The sequence below is a fragment of the Cinclus cinclus genome, chromosome 6 (assembly GCF_963662255.1).
Source record: "Cinclus cinclus chromosome 6, bCinCin1.1, whole genome shotgun sequence".
In the NCBI taxonomy this organism is placed as follows: Eukaryota; Metazoa; Chordata; class Aves; order Passeriformes; family Cinclidae; genus Cinclus; species Cinclus cinclus.
The window spans coordinates 52274174-52291717 of NC_085051.1; the positions used below are offsets into that span (position 1 = coordinate 52274174).

The window sequence follows — 17544 nt, forward strand, 5'->3', positions numbered from 1 at the left end:
AGGGCTCTGTAGATATTTAAACCTGTGGCATCCCTCCAGTAAAGTGATGTGCAGTTTGCTATGGCAAACTGTGCTATGGCAGAGTGAAGTTCTGACTGAAGGTTGAATATGATGGACGTATAAGATATAAGTAGTATTCTTTCTTCCCAGAGGATCCTCCATGGATGTCCTTACCATGGCCATCCACATGGCCTTTCTGAAGGAGAACGGCAGCAGAGAGCATCAGCCACCCGGCTTTCCTTATGGCAGTCCTCATTAGCACACCCGTATATATGCACAGTGTGTTGAGACTTTTCATGGTGTGATGGTGTCAGCAGAGGGTGCAACTTCAGAAAGGAGCTTATGCTGGTAAAGGCTTTAAAAGTTACAGATGTACTAACTAAAGGCCATTCCTGGTAAAGAGTTTAATGTAGTTTTGGCAAGCCACAAAAACTACGGCAGTTTGTCAGTACACCGGTGGCTGTAGTACAACCTTCTAGCTGGTGTAGCAAAACCTAAAGGCAGATGAGTGGTGTCTTTAACCATCACTGAGGTTTCACTTTTGAACTTGTCCTTAGATGCAGGCCATGCAAAGAGCAGTATTAAAAATAATAAAAATGGAGGTAGGAAATAATGGTGTTTCTTTTTAGTTTATTAGTGTGCACTGCTTGGGCACTGATTGCCTATGTGACAAAGGAAACTCTTGGTAGATATTAGGGTTTTTAAAGGGAGAAATCTCCCAGCAGTGGGGCACTCCGTTTTATTTCTTGATTTTTCTCTCTCAGGCTGCAGCTTCCATGCTCCAGGTATGGTTTTGTGATCAACTTCTTCCTCACCAGTGCAAGTTTACATAGACCTGTTCATACCCACCTGCTGTGCTGTGCTGGGGCAAGGAATGAGTTACACATTTGGCTTGAGCCAGTCTCATTTTTTGCTGAAATTAGGAGGGCTCATCTCTTCTCAGGTTTGTGTGACCTCCCAACAAAAGGGATTTTTATATGGCACACAACCATATAAAACTTCTGTGATTTGAACTTTTTGCTTTGGTGATGGTCAGTGCCTTGAGTGGCTTCGGAGCTGGTACAGGAAAAGGGAGCAGCCTGTGTGGGTAGGGCTGGTGACAGGACGGTCCAGGACTGCCTCTCCTAGGAGCTCAGAGCATCTCCATGCTCTCAGCTACCACTTGTATGCCTTTAACTGTGTGCTTGGGTCAGGAAACTGATGTGCTGGGAAAGTTCAAGTGGGGGAGTTTGCCAGTCTGGTTCCCTGGGATTCCTGGCAGGTTCTTCTGGAAAGAGGCGGATGGGGGATAGGAGTTCTTAGTCTGATCTTGCTGCCGTAGGAGACTTTTAATGCAGTGGCAACCTATGGTTCTTGGTATGTGGACAAGAGAGGATATACAAGTAAAATCTGAGCAGCAGGGAGGTAAGTGGGTGGGAGATTGGTAAGATACTGTGGAGTCCCATGACTCAAGTTACCATGCCCCTGCTGCAGCATATTTTCTCTTGGTCCTACTCAGGTAAGCTTCTCCAGATAAGGGGTAAGTTTTCCTTTGCTTTGCAATTGCATCAAGACTTTATCCTCCCCTGCTACAGATGGAGTTGGAGCCTAAATCCTCTTGCGCCTTCAGTTGTGTGAAGTGGTTTTTAAGTAGCCTTTGTGTCTGTGTAACTAGCACTCTGTTCCTAGAAACAGTGTTAAAGGAGGCTGTGTGCCTGCGCAGGTGGGTCAGCACAGGACACAGAACAGTCTGTGCTCTGTCTCCCACTCTTCTTGTTACATCATATCTTACCAAGAAGAGGAAATAGCTTTTCCAAGGCATAAAAACCTTTTGAATAGAACCTTCTGAATAGAAACATAGAATAATTAAGGTTAGAACGAACTCTAATATCAGGTGCAGTTTAGTTTCTTTAAAGTGATTTTGTTCAGGATCTTTGCCTGCTTTCCCTGCTTCCAGTTGCAGCTAACTTTAGGGAGACAATTGAGCAGAGTCTGTGCTTTTGGCAGCTTCCTCTCCCGAGCCGGGACCACGAGGTGGCAGGAGCGCTCCACCGGTGCCGCCAGGGCAGCGTGACGGCAATGCAGCTGCTCGATTTTATAGGCGAGGCGAAAACTCTGCTCGCTTGTTTGCGAACCGTCATAATTGTGTTTTGGAATTTGGAAAAGTTTCACGTGTGTGTGACTACATGTCCTTATTTTCTTTATGTAGTATTGATTTATTTTGGGTCTTGACACTCTCTCTCTCTTTTTTTTTTCTTTTATTTTTTTTTTTCCCCTGTTCTCAAGGGAGATGGAGAGGAGGGAGGGATGTATAGCAGCATCCAGAATTCTTTGCAGGTTCCAGCATTGATCAAACCCTGTGAAGCACATTACTGAGGCTGCAAAGGATGCTGCTTTTGTCCTCATTTCACCCTGTTCTGTCAGGGTATTGCATCACGTAATATGCAAAGTGTTCAGAGCTCCTGCAGTACCCCAGTAATAGGGGTGAACTGAGGTTGCAGCAACAGCTCTACCTCTGCATTCCTGTTGCTTTCTATAGGCTTTAGCACACTCGCTTATGCTGCAAACCTGCCTTGGGGGTCACTGAGTTTGCTGAACAGTGTTATCCTTGTGGGGTCGTTGAGAAGCAGTTTGGGTGGGAAGAAGAAATACTCCAGGAGGACCCACTCACAGAGATCGTAATGTGATCAAATGGTGATGAGGGGAGTAATTATTTTCAGGTATGTCTCCTTTCAGAGTTCTCCTGCCCTCCTGAAATAAATGTTCATGTTTTACATCTCAATTCACTGTTCAAGGATGTGAGAGTGAAAATCAGCAATGCAGTTGTTTGCTCTTGTTCCTCCTTTCCTGTGTCAGCCAAGAAGGTCTCCTTTCTTTTACCTCTGGTAAGGAATTTTTGCAGGAAGGTGGTTAGCAAAGACAAGTCTTTATGAGAAAGCTGGCTGGGAACAAGAACACAAAGTTCGGGGGGTTAAGGGCATGATCTTGGTCGAACTCCCCTCTCTAGAGGGCAGAGGGGTGGAAGTAGCTTTCTGTGCTTCATTTGCCACTCCCTTCCATTTCAGTTATCTCTTTGGCTGTCTTAGTGCTACACACAGGGTCCTTCAGTCATCTTTTAATCAGAAGATGTATTTTAAGCATCTGAGCACTCTCTGCCCCTCTTTGCTGTTGACAGTGTGTGTGTGAAGCTCTGTTCCCTTTGCATCCCTGCCTTTTGTGCTACTCCTGCCTTCTTCAGCATGACTGACTGTAGGAAGGGGCTCTTTGGGCCAGTGCTCACTCATTTTGAGTGCGGGTTGGACAGAGGGATCCTGTTCACCCCAACACACCTAAAATGCATATAGGAGAAGAAATGCAGCCAAGTAGGTGAAGAAATACAGTTTATGGCTCTCTTCTCTATCCCTCCCCCCATCTGGTTTCTAGTAGCAACAAGAGCCTTCACAGGAGCAATGCATCTTCTGTGTCACACAACTGTCTCTATTTAAATATCATTGTATTTTTGGCATGGTCTGTGTTGAAATACCTTTCTGACATAGTGAGATGAGTCGGATGGGCCATGAGGATACTCTTACCTACCCTGTTCAGGGAAAAGTTATGCTGGTAGGAAAAGTGCTTGGTGGCGTATTTTATGCTGGGGGAAATGGGCTGGGATTACTCTGCTGCTCTTGCTTGTTCTCTACTGGAAAGCAGCTCAGAGCTGTGCTGGCAAGCTGTCTCTTCTAGTGTAAGAGCCCTCTGCCCCAGGCTCCTCTGGCTCTGAACTGTGATGTCTAAACAGATTGCTGGGTTACGCGCCGAGCCTGACTGAAATGCTTCTGAAATGCAATGAGCAGAATTGCACGTGCCGGCTGTCCTGTACTTGCTAGAGGTGTGGAGGGAAGGCAGAGATGGAAGAGGACACTTCTTTATCTGGTGTGGTGTGTAAAGCATTGAGCTTGTGGCAATTCCAGGCTCCACTGGTATAAGAGACTAAAGGCATCCTGTGACTCAGCTGGTACTCTTCCTTGCTTACTTCATATGGAGGGGGAAGGTAAAGAAAGAGAATTGAAAGGATTGCTTAAGGGACTGTCATTCCTCTAAGCTAGTGCAAGCATCAAAGCAAGCGAGCTCACAATTAACCAAGAAATGACAAGCAGAAGGGGCTAGATTGGCAGTAAGCAGGCAGGAAACAAGCCAAGAGGAGAGTACGGTGGTGTATTCCTTGTCTGTCCTTCACCCACAAATGTTCTTTTAGTGTTTAGGAGTAGTATTGCTGTGTGCTCATGTACTGCCTTATTGCCTTTTTCTTATTCTTTTTCATCCTCCACTATAACAATGAGATATAATACTGAGGTGTTCCAGAGCCTACTGTGAGAGTAAAAGCATATTTTCCTGAAAGCTTACCTTCATGGTGTCTAGTCACTCATAATCTACTGTTTGACTCAGTGGTGTATTGGCTTGTTTGAAGAGAAATCCTATTGATATATGGGGACCTTGCTAATATTCTTGCTTAGTTAGGAGAGAAAATGCTGTAAAGAGTTTTTGGGGAGCGAGTATGTTTTCATTACTTAACAACATCAGGCATAAGAAAGATAATACACTGGAAAGGAGAACGACCTCATCTCTTCTCTGTATATGTTAAAGGATAAGATGCTGAAGCTCCTCAAAGGAGGAGCTGTAGATCTTTCTACGGTGAAAGCCAGGTAGCTAATGCAGTAGTACTTAGCATTCAGGAGCTTAATTCAGCCTTGGACTTGAGAGAATTCAGCTCCTTTCCTTCCTCCTTCCTTCACATCCTCCTTAGACAAAATATATAACACTGCATGTGCAATACTTGTTTTTTAAGGAAGCAGAGAGCATTTAGCTGAACAGGGAAATGCTGCATGTAGGGTTTCCCCGCAGCCTTTGTTCCTGATGTGGTTTTATAACTCTGGAAGCAGCTGAAGTTGCTGTTCTGCCCCCATCCTACTGGTGTTCCCTGCCCCACTGGGCATGTGGAGGGAAGGGATGTGTGTATATGAGGTAGTTCCCTTCTCTGTCCCTGTTTACCCTGTTTTTCCCTTCTGGATCATGTTCTCTGGTTGGGATGTGGTTTTGCAAGTTGGTATTTTTTTCCTGTGGTGAAGCTGATTTTCAAGGTTCATACTAGGCATCAGTAACAGGATGTTCTATTAGGCAATGCAGCAAATTCAGCCTAGGAAGTTGGTCGCTGCCCCAAGCACCTCCACTGCATTTGCAACTATTTTATTATGTTTCCCTTGTGCAAGAAGAGGTTGTTTGCAAGAAGGGGTGGTTTTCATCCCAGTTCAACATGGTTCTTAGAAATAATTTGTTGACTTAGAGAGATAGATGTGCTTGTGTTGTAGCAGTGCAAATAAATGGTTGTGGCTGGACCTTTTTCCAGCAGGCTAATATAACTTTAACTAAATGGATCTAGAACATGGGGCAATGAACATGTTTGTCAGCCTGTTGGGGGTTGCCATTGTGTGCAGGTGGGAGCTTGGAAGGACAAAAACCTCATGGAATGTCCTTGCTAGTGTAGAACTGTGCCTGTGTTTACAGCGTGCTCTTCTGCCACAACGCATGGCTGTATTAATAGTCTCATGGAGTTTTGCAGGGCACTTAACAAGGGCCTCTTTTCCAACACCTTTTTGTGAATATTAACACAAAATTTTTGTGCTTTCCTTTTCGAGATGAAGGTCTGTGATTAACATCACATGTCATATTGGCAAGTCTAAAGATGAGATTTCTACTTTAAGTACCTAGATCTGAATTCTTATTATTAATGACAGGTTGAAAATAAGAGGCTGGGGCTCTCCTGCTGTGCATTTTCTGATTTATCCTTTCTGTTTTCCCCAGTACCTTTTGAGCTTACAGCTTAGTTTAATAAGCTGAAGGAATAATTGAGGACTGTCACAGCTTGAAGGAATACTTTTAAAGAATGCCACACTATTCCATAAGATTTTATAAAGGTAGAAAATATGCAAGAAGTGCATTTAAGAGCTGAAGTTAATCATGAGGTCCAGACTGCTGGAAATCTGGCTTCCTTAGCTGCAGAGTGTACAGTACCATTTCCTTGCTGTGCACGCTCTCCATGAGTCTGGTGCTCAGCACTGGAATTTGCTTTCATCCTTCCCTGGGTATCTGTAGAAAAAGAAGGGGGAATGATTTTTGAGTTCATTGCTATGAGACTCATTGTGAAGTCCAAATTTTGTAGAGGGATGAAAACTGGTTGTTTCAGTTTTTGGTCAGGGTACTAGCATGTTGTTGAGGATTGTACAGACAACCAGTGCTTCTTTGACTCAGCATCTTCCATTCCACTAGGTGAAGCAGGATTATTTTTTTGTTTTCAAGGGTGTTATTATCATTACAGTGTGGTTAATAATGATCAGGCACAACGGCACAGACTTCAGAACATCACTGCTACTAACTTTGATCCATTCCTTTCAAATGGGTGCTGTTGGACATAATGTGGGCTCAGTCACTCTGAGTGAAAGACATTTGGATTTAGTCCCATCTATACAAAATATAACTTCTTAGGGTATGTTCACATTGTAAAGATTAAAAGCTCATGGGGCATAATGATACAAGAATGTGGGGTTTGGTCCAAGATAAAAATTGCTGAAACCTAAGAATTAAAAAAAAAAAAAAGATATCTGCCGTGGTTGTGCAGCACTAGGATACTGGCAGTATTGGAAGATACGGATTGTGTCTGGGGATGTTTTTCCTTCAGAAAACAACAACTTTGGGACTATTAAAAAGAATCACCACCAAACAACCAATAAAAAACACACCACAAAATGAACACACACCCCAAAAAGCAGCTACAACAGTCATGTTTACAGTTTTGATGAACAAGTTCTGAAATACTGTAGACAGTGTTTCAGAAGTACTGAAACTGGATTGGATATCGTGGAACATTTAGGCTTGTTAAGGAAGATGCATTGTTTTTCTGGTGGCTTATTTTTCTTACATTTCCTTCTGTTCCTGATTTGTTGGAAACAGTAGCTGTTCATGAGAGTTCTCTGTGGAGGGCTGAAGTCATAGACTGGGAAAGGGAAGATGAGAACAATATATGAAATGCACTTACACCTTCTCTTTGTTTTTCAGTGGATGAATATATTGCCATTGCTAAAGAGAAGCATGGATACAATATGGAGCAGGTAACAACCCTTTGAATATTTAAAAATATTTTTCAGCAAGTATTCAAATATGACTTCAAGCAACTGCCTAGAAGTGCTTCTTTCGTTCTGTACCTTCTATGTTTTCTCTTCTACTACTTGTCCCAAAACTGACTGTTCCTAACAGTAGCCTGTGCTCTGTGGATATGGAGTTCATCCCTATTTTTATGTCAAGAGTCAAAAGAAGAAAAACAAAGCCATTATAATTTCTAATGGAGTCTGGCCATGAGTATTATACTTCCTTTGGTGACTGCTCCTCGAGCACTTTCGGAACCCCTAAACAACATTAAAAAGATTGGCTTATCTTTGGACAGCTGCCTGATTGCGCTGCAGTTTCCAGCTGACTGCACCATCTCTGCTTCATGGATGTCTTGGCAGTTATTAATGAGCTATTGAACCATCATGTGCTTTTCTGAGGCAAACCGATACCCACAGTTATTTACCTTAAAACTGTGTTTCAAATAATTTTCCATTTCACAGATGAGCACCTTGGCTTGTTAGTGCAGTAAATGGGATGGCTTTGCCAGCAGCCACTGCCCTTAGTCAGTACCTGTAACCTAGGGATGGAAATCCTGGTCTGAGGAACAAACCTCTCCTTTATTCCCTGCGGTCTAGGATTGTGTACTAATCTTTCCTGTGTTAACTGAAAATGGTTTCAAAACTTGCTGGGGAGATGAGTACATCTCAGAAACTTTTCTGAATTCTGTGGAGTTTCCTCATTCACTAATACTTGCTCGGAAAGGGAAGGCAGGGAATCTCATGATTTACTATGTTGGCAAATCGCATACTGTCTCTACAAGTACAAAACTTGAAAGTTTATGAAATTGTTCAGAGGCTGTGAGCATAGAAACAAATGGTTAGGATGGGCAAGGGCTTCTATGTAAGTTATTGTGCTGTCATCATTGAGTCAGACTTTCAGTGGTTGATACTCATGCTCAAAAAGACTCCTTGCTGAACAAGAGCACTAAAGTTGAGATAGCAAAATCTCTGGTGAAACCAAGAATGATCAGACTTGATAATTGTAGTTTCTAAGAGCAGAAAACAGCAATAAAATGAACATGAAGGCATCAAAAGGCTATGAACTTGAAAATAAAGATGGTAACATTTTCCAGTTGATATTGGTATACCCTTGTGTTGGCTATTGTGGATAACGTTTTCTAAGAGTCTTAGTCCTGGAATAGTAGAAATGAGTTCCATTATTTTAGTGGTGAAGTGGTTTTGGAAAGTAAAGACTGATACAGAAGACTGATGAAAATGAAGCTTGTGATTTAAAAAAAAACCACACTGAATTCTAGTGGTTCAAAAACCTTAAATTTAGCTAACAGAGAGTTGCATTAATTTTACTGTTGAAAATATAGACCTCCCACTCATTCCTTGAGGTCGTCTTCTCCATTTTTCTCTCCCCCTTTGTGTACAGAAGCTGCATGACTTTCCGCATCAGAGTATAAAGTGGCTGAGCAGCTTGTAAAAGCATCCCCGCTCCTAAAAATTTTCTCGTTCCTTCTGTAGCACTTTCACATAATACTCTGGAGTTAAACATGTTTCCCAGGTCCTTTGGGATTTCCTAGAGAGCTGTGCTAAGCATTTTTAGGAAATAACTAGAGAAGATCTAGCTTGTATTGCTCTGGAAGGCACGCATTCATTTTGTATTACAGGGAAAAGTGTCAAGGCTTTCAAATGAGGATGATTATTTGTGTCATCAAGGGAAATAGTCTTCAGCAGGTATCATCAGAGTTGCTGTTGGCTGGGTAACAGGACAAGCTGATACAGATTCCCTGGAAGCCACTAAAAAGCTCACTTAAGCAGTTGGCCACTGTCTCTGGGCTTCGCTGGCCAAGGCAACCCTCTCTCACGCGTGCATTCCCCTGACAGCCGGTCACTTTGCTCCTCTGTCTGGGTGGCTTGGCTAACAGTCATTGTACAGAGATTGCCTTTTTTCCACCTGTGCCCCCTGCCCGAAACATCCCTTTAAAAGGCCGAGATGTGCCAGTCTGCCAAAGGGAGTGGGAGCTGCTGGCGGGGTGCTGGGGTGTGTGCTAGCTGGTGTTCCTCTGCCCAGCAGCGTTCCTGTCCAGCTGCCCAATCCATGCCAGCCTCCCGTTCCTGTCCTTTCACTCCCCTTGCCCATGGCTGAGTGCCCTGTTGTTGGCTCTGCTGCTGTTGGATCATGGCTGGAGGTTCAGGATTGTGCTGGTGGGAGTCCCTGCAGCCAGGGCAGGCTCCTCACAGGCCGTTGAGCTCTGGCAGGGCAGGTGCTTCAGCTGGTGGTGCAGACACCTGTGGGTGGTTGGGCTGAGCTGTAGTAGTCACAGACTTCTGGAAGCACCACAGTAAGTCTGGCTGTGACCCAGGCTTTCCTGCCAGCTTTTGTCAGACACCCTGGGACAAAAGGAGCCTGGGAAGGCCCTGTGCTCACCTGTGTATGAGTGCAGAGTTCTTCCAGGGCAGGTGGAAGAGGAGTACTGATCTCCTGTTAAACAAGCCTCTAGGGAAAATCTTTTTGTTTACCTCTTGCTTTAAGCAACTCTCCCCTCAGTCTTCACTAACACCTCAGTGCTATTTAATGCTACCCTGCCCTCTCAAAATGTCCTGGTCCTTGTTTATCCCTTGCTTTCTCCTAGAGATATCAGGTAGATCTCATATTAGAAGCTGAAGGAGGTTGTCAGGGGAGAGAAAACTCAGTCCTTCATGACTGCAAAACAGTATGTTTGACCCCATCCTTGCCAGAATGGCTGTGTGTCTTCTGTGACATATTGAGTGTCTGCAGCTGAGATTGCTGCTTGTTCTGCATGGTGGCAAAAGGGAGGAGACAGTATCTGGCAGCATTTGAGAGTTCAGTAGGATCTGGGCAAGATCTTGGATAACACTAACATTTGTATGCATGCTCTCTGCAGAATCTTAGGGGCATAAGATCCCATAAAGGAACTGCTTTTTTGCATAGCAAAGCATAACGGGGAAACCCCAGTTTTGGAGGGATTTTGTAATGCTGGCTGGCCAGGGTGAAACTACTAGATGAGGGTAACTGGCTGTGAAACCTGGGCTGAGTTTGCATATGATGAGCAGGTTACTCTTACGTTCTACTCAGCATGTTAGGGATTATTTTCACTTCATAGCAATTGTGAAAGGCTGGTTTTTAGCTCTGCAGAGTCAGGCCTTCCCAAAATGACTCGCTGTGGTTGCTGGCATGCCAGAGGTAGTGTTGTGTCATAGCACACGGGCTGTGGAGCCCTGGGAGAGAGGGGCTGCACACAAGTGTCTCGGAGACAGCAAAAGGGGAATGCTTTGCAGGTGGTGAAGTGCAGCACAGGCACGTTGTCTTTGGAACTGAGAACCAGAGACTGCAACAGCAAAATGAGGCCTCTCTCAAGGGAACAAAATAGCTGCCCCCAGAATGAGTGAGATTTATTCCTCCTTTGGGCCAGGGACTTTTTAGCAGCAAGTCAAGGTAGTGCATGTTCTCTTCTTTCCTTCTTCCAGTTCTTGTTTCATTTTCTTCTGCTTTTCCCCTTCCCCCTCAGAAAGAACCCCATAAACAATTAAAAAAAAAACCCCATCTACTCAACCATCCTTTTAATTGCCAGGAAATGGAGTCCAGAACTGGAAATAAGCTGCCTTTCATTCAGTCTTTTTTAGGTAGACTTCCCCAAGCCTTTGCTTTCCTTATCTGTGCATACTATGATCAGTAAAGCTGAAGTAATTTCTTAAGTTTTTTCTCCCACCTTTCTCTTGCTAATCTTTTATTGCATAATGACCTGTGTGATTTTTTCAGGCTGGTCTTCACAGCCTAGCTGGGGAGCAGATTCCTGGTTTCTTGCACTCAGAAAAGCATTTGATGTAGCTGAGAATTAAAATGTCTAATGTTTGCCTGAGAAAAATGTTGTAGCTCTCCCTTTCCATTTTCAAGTAATGTTTCTTTTTATTTTTTATTGTCACTTTGGTATCTATATTATTTCTAGGCTCTTGGGATGCTATTTTGGCACAAGCACAACATTGAGAAGTCTTTGGCAGATCTGCCAAACTTTACTCCATTCCCAGATGAGTGGACAGTGGAAGACAAGGTCTTATTTGAACAGGCCTTCAGTTTCCATGGGAAAACCTTTCACAGGATCCAGCAGATGGTAAGTAGTTTCACGGGAGCAGAAAAGCAGAACAGACTGTCGTCTTCAGTGCTGTTTGTGCTGAATGTGTGTCTAATGCTCTTGAGAATGAGCAGGCTAAAGGGGATGTTAGAGGGAAAATGCTGCCGTGCATAGAAAGAAACAATATTATTCCCAGAGTCTCTGTAGAAGTGTTTTCCTGAAGTGCTTAAATGGTTCAGGATAAACTATGTCTGTGATTTTTTTTTTTTTTCCTTTTTTTTTTTTTTTTTTTGGTTGGAAATAACAGTTTTCAGTCCCCTGTGTGCTATGATAGTGTTTGTCTCAGCTGGAGTTCAGGCATGGTCTGTACACATGTGCCTACACATACGCAGTAAAGATTACCTCTGCAAAGTTGATCTCCTTTCTTACAGCCTACTTTTTAGGAATTAATTTTTTTGAATGGTGAAGTCTGTGCTTCACAGCAGAAGCTTTGTACATCCTTGCAAGCTTCAGTCCTTTGCTTTTGGTTGGTAATGATACTGTTTTAAGTATATGATTGAAAACTTTAAGGACAGGTTTCTGTCTGAAAGGGAAGTGCTAAAGAATGTGCAGTTTTCTTTTGAAAGAGGGAAAGGATGGATTGTAGAAATATTTCTTAATTGTATCTTGGAAGTGTCTTCAAGTGGTTCATCACCTGGGTAGGAACTGGACTTTGTTCTTTGCCCTCCTTCAGTAAAGCAGCCTCTTGAGTGTTCCAACAAGACCCAGTTCCACTGGGTCTTGTGACCCTTTGAAGTGAGCCTAGGCTGTTGCAGTCTGTTCAGCCTCCTTAAAGCACATGTGACACAGGTCTGTTGCTGATCCCGCTGAAAACCAAAAGGTCATTTGCCTTCCAAGGATGAAGGTCCCTTTTGAAAAGGGTGTCAGAAAGAGGCTTGTTTTTGTCATGTTCTCCTTGATGTTCCTTGTCCTTCATTGACATTCACTTCCAAATGTTCTTGGAGTCCTAGGGTCTCCCACACCCTTGGGTCAGGTGATGGAACTCTTGAAGAGTTATACTGCTTTATTCCTATGCTCGTATATGGGAGGAAAAAATAGGGCAGGGGAATGTCCTGGGGAAAAAAGAGAACATAAAGCCCATCATTGGTTGGTTAACTGCCAAAGCAAGAAATTCTCACTTAAGTTTATGTGCAGAAGCATGGCTCTCTGTCCCTGAGTGAAGTGCATTCCAGTACAGGGATGCCAAGCTCATGCACTGTTCCCTAGGTAATATATTTTTTTATTGTTGCTCCCTGGAAGGCAATTCTGCAGGAAAGGAATTAGATGGCATAAAGCTTTGTGTTTAGCAGGGGACAGGAATCAATGGCTTGGGAGCATGTTAGTTGTTAATTTATAGATGCTGCCCCATCAGCACCTGTGCAGATTGGAACTGGGGGGAGAAACCTCCAAAGCCAGAGAATGAAAAGTAAGTTAGATTATTTACCAGAGCTGGTTCTGATATTTTGTCACTCTCAGCACAGGTTTATAGCCAAGTGGATATTTGTATGAACAGCCTTGTCCTTGAGTTTGTTCTGTGGAACTCTTTATAATTTCAGAACACCAGCCTGTTGCATGGCTGTTGGCAGCACAACATTGACTTAGCACCTGTGCTTTGCCAGTGCTCATGGATTTCTGCCTGAGTGCAGCTGTTGGCCAGAGTGGGAGTGCTGGTGTGATCAGTTATCAGAACCTAAAGTCAGTCTGCGGTTTGAGAACCAAGTCTGTCTCAGGTGAAGATTTAAACTGTGATGTTTGAGTGAAAGAGATCTGACTCTTGCTCCCCACCTGCTCTGCCCTCCAAACTGAATCAGACACTTAAATAAGACATGTTTCATTCATCAGAAAAGGCTGGAGTTTCACCTTTTAGAAGTCCTGTCTAATAGCATCCATGTAGAGCACCTCAAAAGTAGAGTATTAGTCTTAATGTGATTTTATGCTTTTTGGAGGCAGATTTTTCTTCCCTAGCTGCAGGGTAATGGCATTTGTGTAAGAGGACAAAAAAGTAATTTGTGTTTTCTTGTACCCTCAGTTCACCATACAGTAACGATTCACCTTTTGAAAACATCCTTTGTTGAGACCTTTGAATAGACTTTGTCATGTGAATGGTGTGAATAAACCTATTTAACCAGATGTCAAAGATATGCTTGGGATATTTGCAATTCAGCAGTTTCTGTGATTGTTTGCATGTGTCTGTGTTGACTTTTAGATCTGTTCTGGCTTTAAAACTGTTACCTCATTTTGGAGGCCCCATTTCAAGTTTTCTCTCACTGTGTTCCCCTATTCAGGAAGGAATCAGCTACTTGACTAGTAAAGGGAAGCTTGCTGAGATGCTCTTTAGACATTATCCTAAATAGTAGGCACTAACCTGAAACACTTCCCCATAGATCATTTTTTGAAAGGTTGCAGAACTGTCTTGCTTGAGCCTTTGAGGGAATCCAGTTTAAAGAAATCAGATGTTCCTTGGAGCAACAGACCCCTTGTATGTGAACTTCTGGGGATACTTTACATATAAACATATAAAAGGATACGTGTTTAATTTACAGCTTCCTGACAAATCAATAGCCAGCCTGGTGAAATTTTACTACTCCTGGAAGAAGACAAGGACTAAAACTAGTGTGATGGACCGTCATGCTCGTAAACAAAAAAGGGAACGTGAGGAAAGGTAGGTTTGCAAGCAGAAAGGCCATGTATTGCTGCACGCTGATTTCTTCAGTCTATCCCAGAAATTTCTGTTAGCTTATAAGAAACTAGATGTAGGATTTTCTCCAAAACATTTCCTGGTACCACACCTTTCCCCACCCCTCTTCCCTGCTATGTTTTGCTTTGCTTAAAGCCAATAGGCAGTTGGCAGTCAGCTGTGCTCCCTTTTTTGACACTGTAATTCCTGACTGCCCTCTAGTGCACTGGTTACAGTCCCACCATTCTAGAACCTTTTCTCTGATACTGCTTGAAGGTTGGGAAATTGAAATTAAAGCTGTTTATAATGTGATTGGCACTGTTATCAGCAGAGCCAGAAAAGCTGGTAAGCAGGACAGTAAAAGGAATTAATGAGAGAGCTGAAATCTGCCTTTATTTCCTCCATGTGAAGCTCAGCAGAGTGAGAATGTGCACCTGCTACAGGAAACAGGCTCCAGTGCAGGACTTCTCTCAGCCTGTGCCTGTACACACACAGACCCTTCTTCTCCTGCATCTTAGAAAACTGTGACCAAGCATAAGGTTTCCAGGCCAAGCTGCATTCTCTGAGAAAGATGAAGTTAAAGCTCTGATTTTGAGTGACAGAGAAGAGGGTAGCACAGGGGAATTTAGGATGAGCTCTCTGGCTGAGCTGTTCCAGGGAGTGCTGGGTGATTTGGCATTTGGGTGAGGCTGGTGGTGTTGAGGATGTCATTAGCTACTGAGCTTTAGCAAATGAGCTTGACTCGTGCTTTTTCTGCAAGCTCACCCTCGTGGATAACCATGCAAGCCCTTGAATGTAGGTCAGCAGTGGCCTTGTGCATATGGGTCTAAGTATCTGTACAGTTACTGTCACTTGGTGACTTCACCTAGTTCTGAATCTGAAAGAGCCTCAGAAATGCAGATGTTTCAGGTGACTGTGGGGAAGGCAACCACTCTGAGCAGCAGCAGCTCTTATCTGCTTGATGCAGGTGCCTTCTCAACCTTCTCTAAAATGCAATTAATGTCTTTGCAGACCAGGCTTGTGTGCCTGCCTTTGGAAGACTTCTGACACAATTGGGCAAAACTCTGCAAAACCCTTTCCCCTCAGAGGAGTTGTTGCATTTCCCAGTTGGCTGTTTGCTGGCTCCACTGCTTATGAGCAAGTCCTGTTTGGGAAGGGGGAAGAAATGTGTTTCTAGGGTTGAGCTGTGCTACATCAATGACTCACTCAACCTCTCCCATCTCTCCATTAGGTCAGCAATACTTGCTTAACAGGCAGGGCTGGGGAGAATACTGCCAGCCAACTTGTCCAGTATTTGGTTGGCTTTCTTCGACCTGAGCCTCTTTTTCCATTCTGTTCTTTTCTCTTCTCTGCATAGGCTGCCTATTTTTCTGCTCTGTCCTGGTTGTTGGGGTTTTTGTTTGTTTAGTTTTCCAGTTTTCCTGCTATGTTATTGGGCGAGAGGAGGGGCACAATCTTTTATATGGAGTATGTGTTTGTCTTGTACTATGTAGTTTAGGCTCTTTTAATACTTACCTCTCTCTTTCTGTAGTCATAAATGAAATTATGAATAAATGTTCTCTTGTTCTGTGCTCATAAATGAAATTATTGGAATTCAGAAATACAGCTCTCAGTACCTATGCCTGTTTGCTAGGAAAAGTAGCACCTCACACCATCTGGTGAAGGGGAAAGAATTGTATGGGCTGCCATGTGCTGTAATTTTGTAACCTTTGAGGAAGGCAGCTGGATTGGAAATGCTTAACTTGATTTACATCTGCAGGAAGCTAAGCACCAGGCTGTCAGCTTGATGTTTGATTTCTGTTCTTCCCCTCCATTATGTAAAACAGTCAAACCCCTACACCCTCAAAAGATTTGTCAGTGCAGCCATGAAGGATGTGGAATCCACTCTGGGTGAGTTTAGGATTTTCAGGTTGCACTGTGCCATTCAGTGTTGGCAGAACTTCAAAAGTGTTCTTTGGTTATGGCAATCAGTGTCTACAACTGCAGAAATGAGGGAGTAGGTTTTAGTTTAGGTCATGTCTAGGGAACTTGCTAGAATACAAGAGCAAACTGTCAGCACAGCAAAGACTGTTGTGAAAAGGCTGAAATCTGAACCTAAGTGAGAACACAAGAAAGTTCGGTTGGAGATGGGGTTAAGAGAAGAGGCAGTCTGAGGTATCTCACTCAGATACCTCTATATCTCTTTTGTGGCTAGGCAGGGAAATTCCCCAACCCATCAGATTGCCACTAACACAATTCTCAGTGCATTTGGGACCAGGTTTTCAGCAGCTGTTCTAAGTTGTATGTGAGGGGCTTTGTGTATAGCTCTGGAAGGGGATGCTTGGGAGTTGATTCCCTGGAATCATCATGATCCAGACTAAATGTCTTGTGAATCAGCTGGTGAGCCAGGTGGCTTGGGAGAGCACAAGTGGCTTGTATGACTGCCTGTTCTTGTGGAGAAGGATGGCAGCTCCTTCCTTCTTAGGATATGGCTGCAACAGGGAGTTGGCCACGTGAGTGCTGATGCCACAGCCAAGGCCACCAGCAGGTGCTGTGCCTGCTGGCTCCTGTTCCCTGTGAGCTCAGCCCTACCCTGCACTGGCACTGTGGCATACCTGTACCAGCTGATGCTCCTCAGCACAGGCTATGAAGTTTGATATGACAAAATAGGTTTAATTTTGATTTTAAAAAAGCTTTGATTACATCTTCCTATTTCTTCTGTTTCTGGTCACCATTTCAAATGGTGCAATTAAATTTGGTTGTGTACAGTACAAAAATTCTAAGTCCTGAAAATGCATTTGATTTAATGTCTGACTAAAATTTCACCTAAGCCAGGCTGGACAGGTGTGCCAAGGTCACTTTCAATATGGCCCCAATTTCATGCCTATTATTACTTTGTAACTGATAACGTCTTTTTCTTTTCCAGGGGAGAATAAAATGTGAGGCTGTCACTGAGGAAAAAAAAAAAAAAAGAGAAACCAAACATTTTTTGTGCTTGTTCTTGAGGGAGTTAATCTTGTGCATGTCTGTTTTGCTAAATATTAAGGAGTTGTATGAAATCTGTGTTTTAGCTACTTGCTGTATTTTTAAGTCTTTCTGTCTCAGTTTGCCTAAAGTAAGTGTTTATTGTCCCATGTTCTTTGAAAGATAACTTGCAGAATTAATTTCATGTCTCCTGCCTTCATCTATGTAGATTTATTTTGCCGAAGTACACTGCTGAGAAGTGTTCCTGTATGCACTATCCTCAGAATTAAGAATTTATTGACTTAAACCAAATAAAATCAACACCAACCCCCCCAAAAAAACCACACCCTGGGAATAAAACTAAGGAAAGCTGTTAGGCTTGCTGCAGCATTCACGCATTTGTTTTAGCTTGCTGTTTATAGAAAAAGACTCTCACAAACAAATTCAGTACTGTTTGCTTTTGTCTTCCAGTGAGGATGAAATGGAGGAAGCAAATGGAAATAACCCTATTGACATTGAAGTTGAACAAAACAAGGAGAGCAAAAAGGAGGTAAAATTCTGTTTCTTACTCCTGTACAAATGAAAGTGTTTACTTACTAGCTACTTCGTATAGAAGCTGACAGTATCTAATTTTCTGTAGTACTTTGTATAGTTGTCATACAACAAA

General features: G+C 43.2%; 1 protein-coding gene across 1 annotated transcript in view; it reads left to right on the forward strand.

The window, feature by feature from the left end:
• The window catches only part of RCOR1 (REST corepressor 1), an 82110-nt gene that overhangs the window by 51367 nt on the left and 13199 nt on the right, over positions 1 to 17544 (forward strand). Inside the window, exons 4-7 of the mRNA XM_062495644.1 lie at positions 7069 to 7121; positions 11096 to 11257; positions 13801 to 13919; positions 17349 to 17427. Of these exons, the coding sequence (XP_062351628.1) occupies positions 7069 to 7121; positions 11096 to 11257; positions 13801 to 13919; positions 17349 to 17427 (413 nt within the window). The remainder of the gene's footprint in view (positions 1 to 7068; positions 7122 to 11095; positions 11258 to 13800; positions 13920 to 17348; positions 17428 to 17544) is intronic.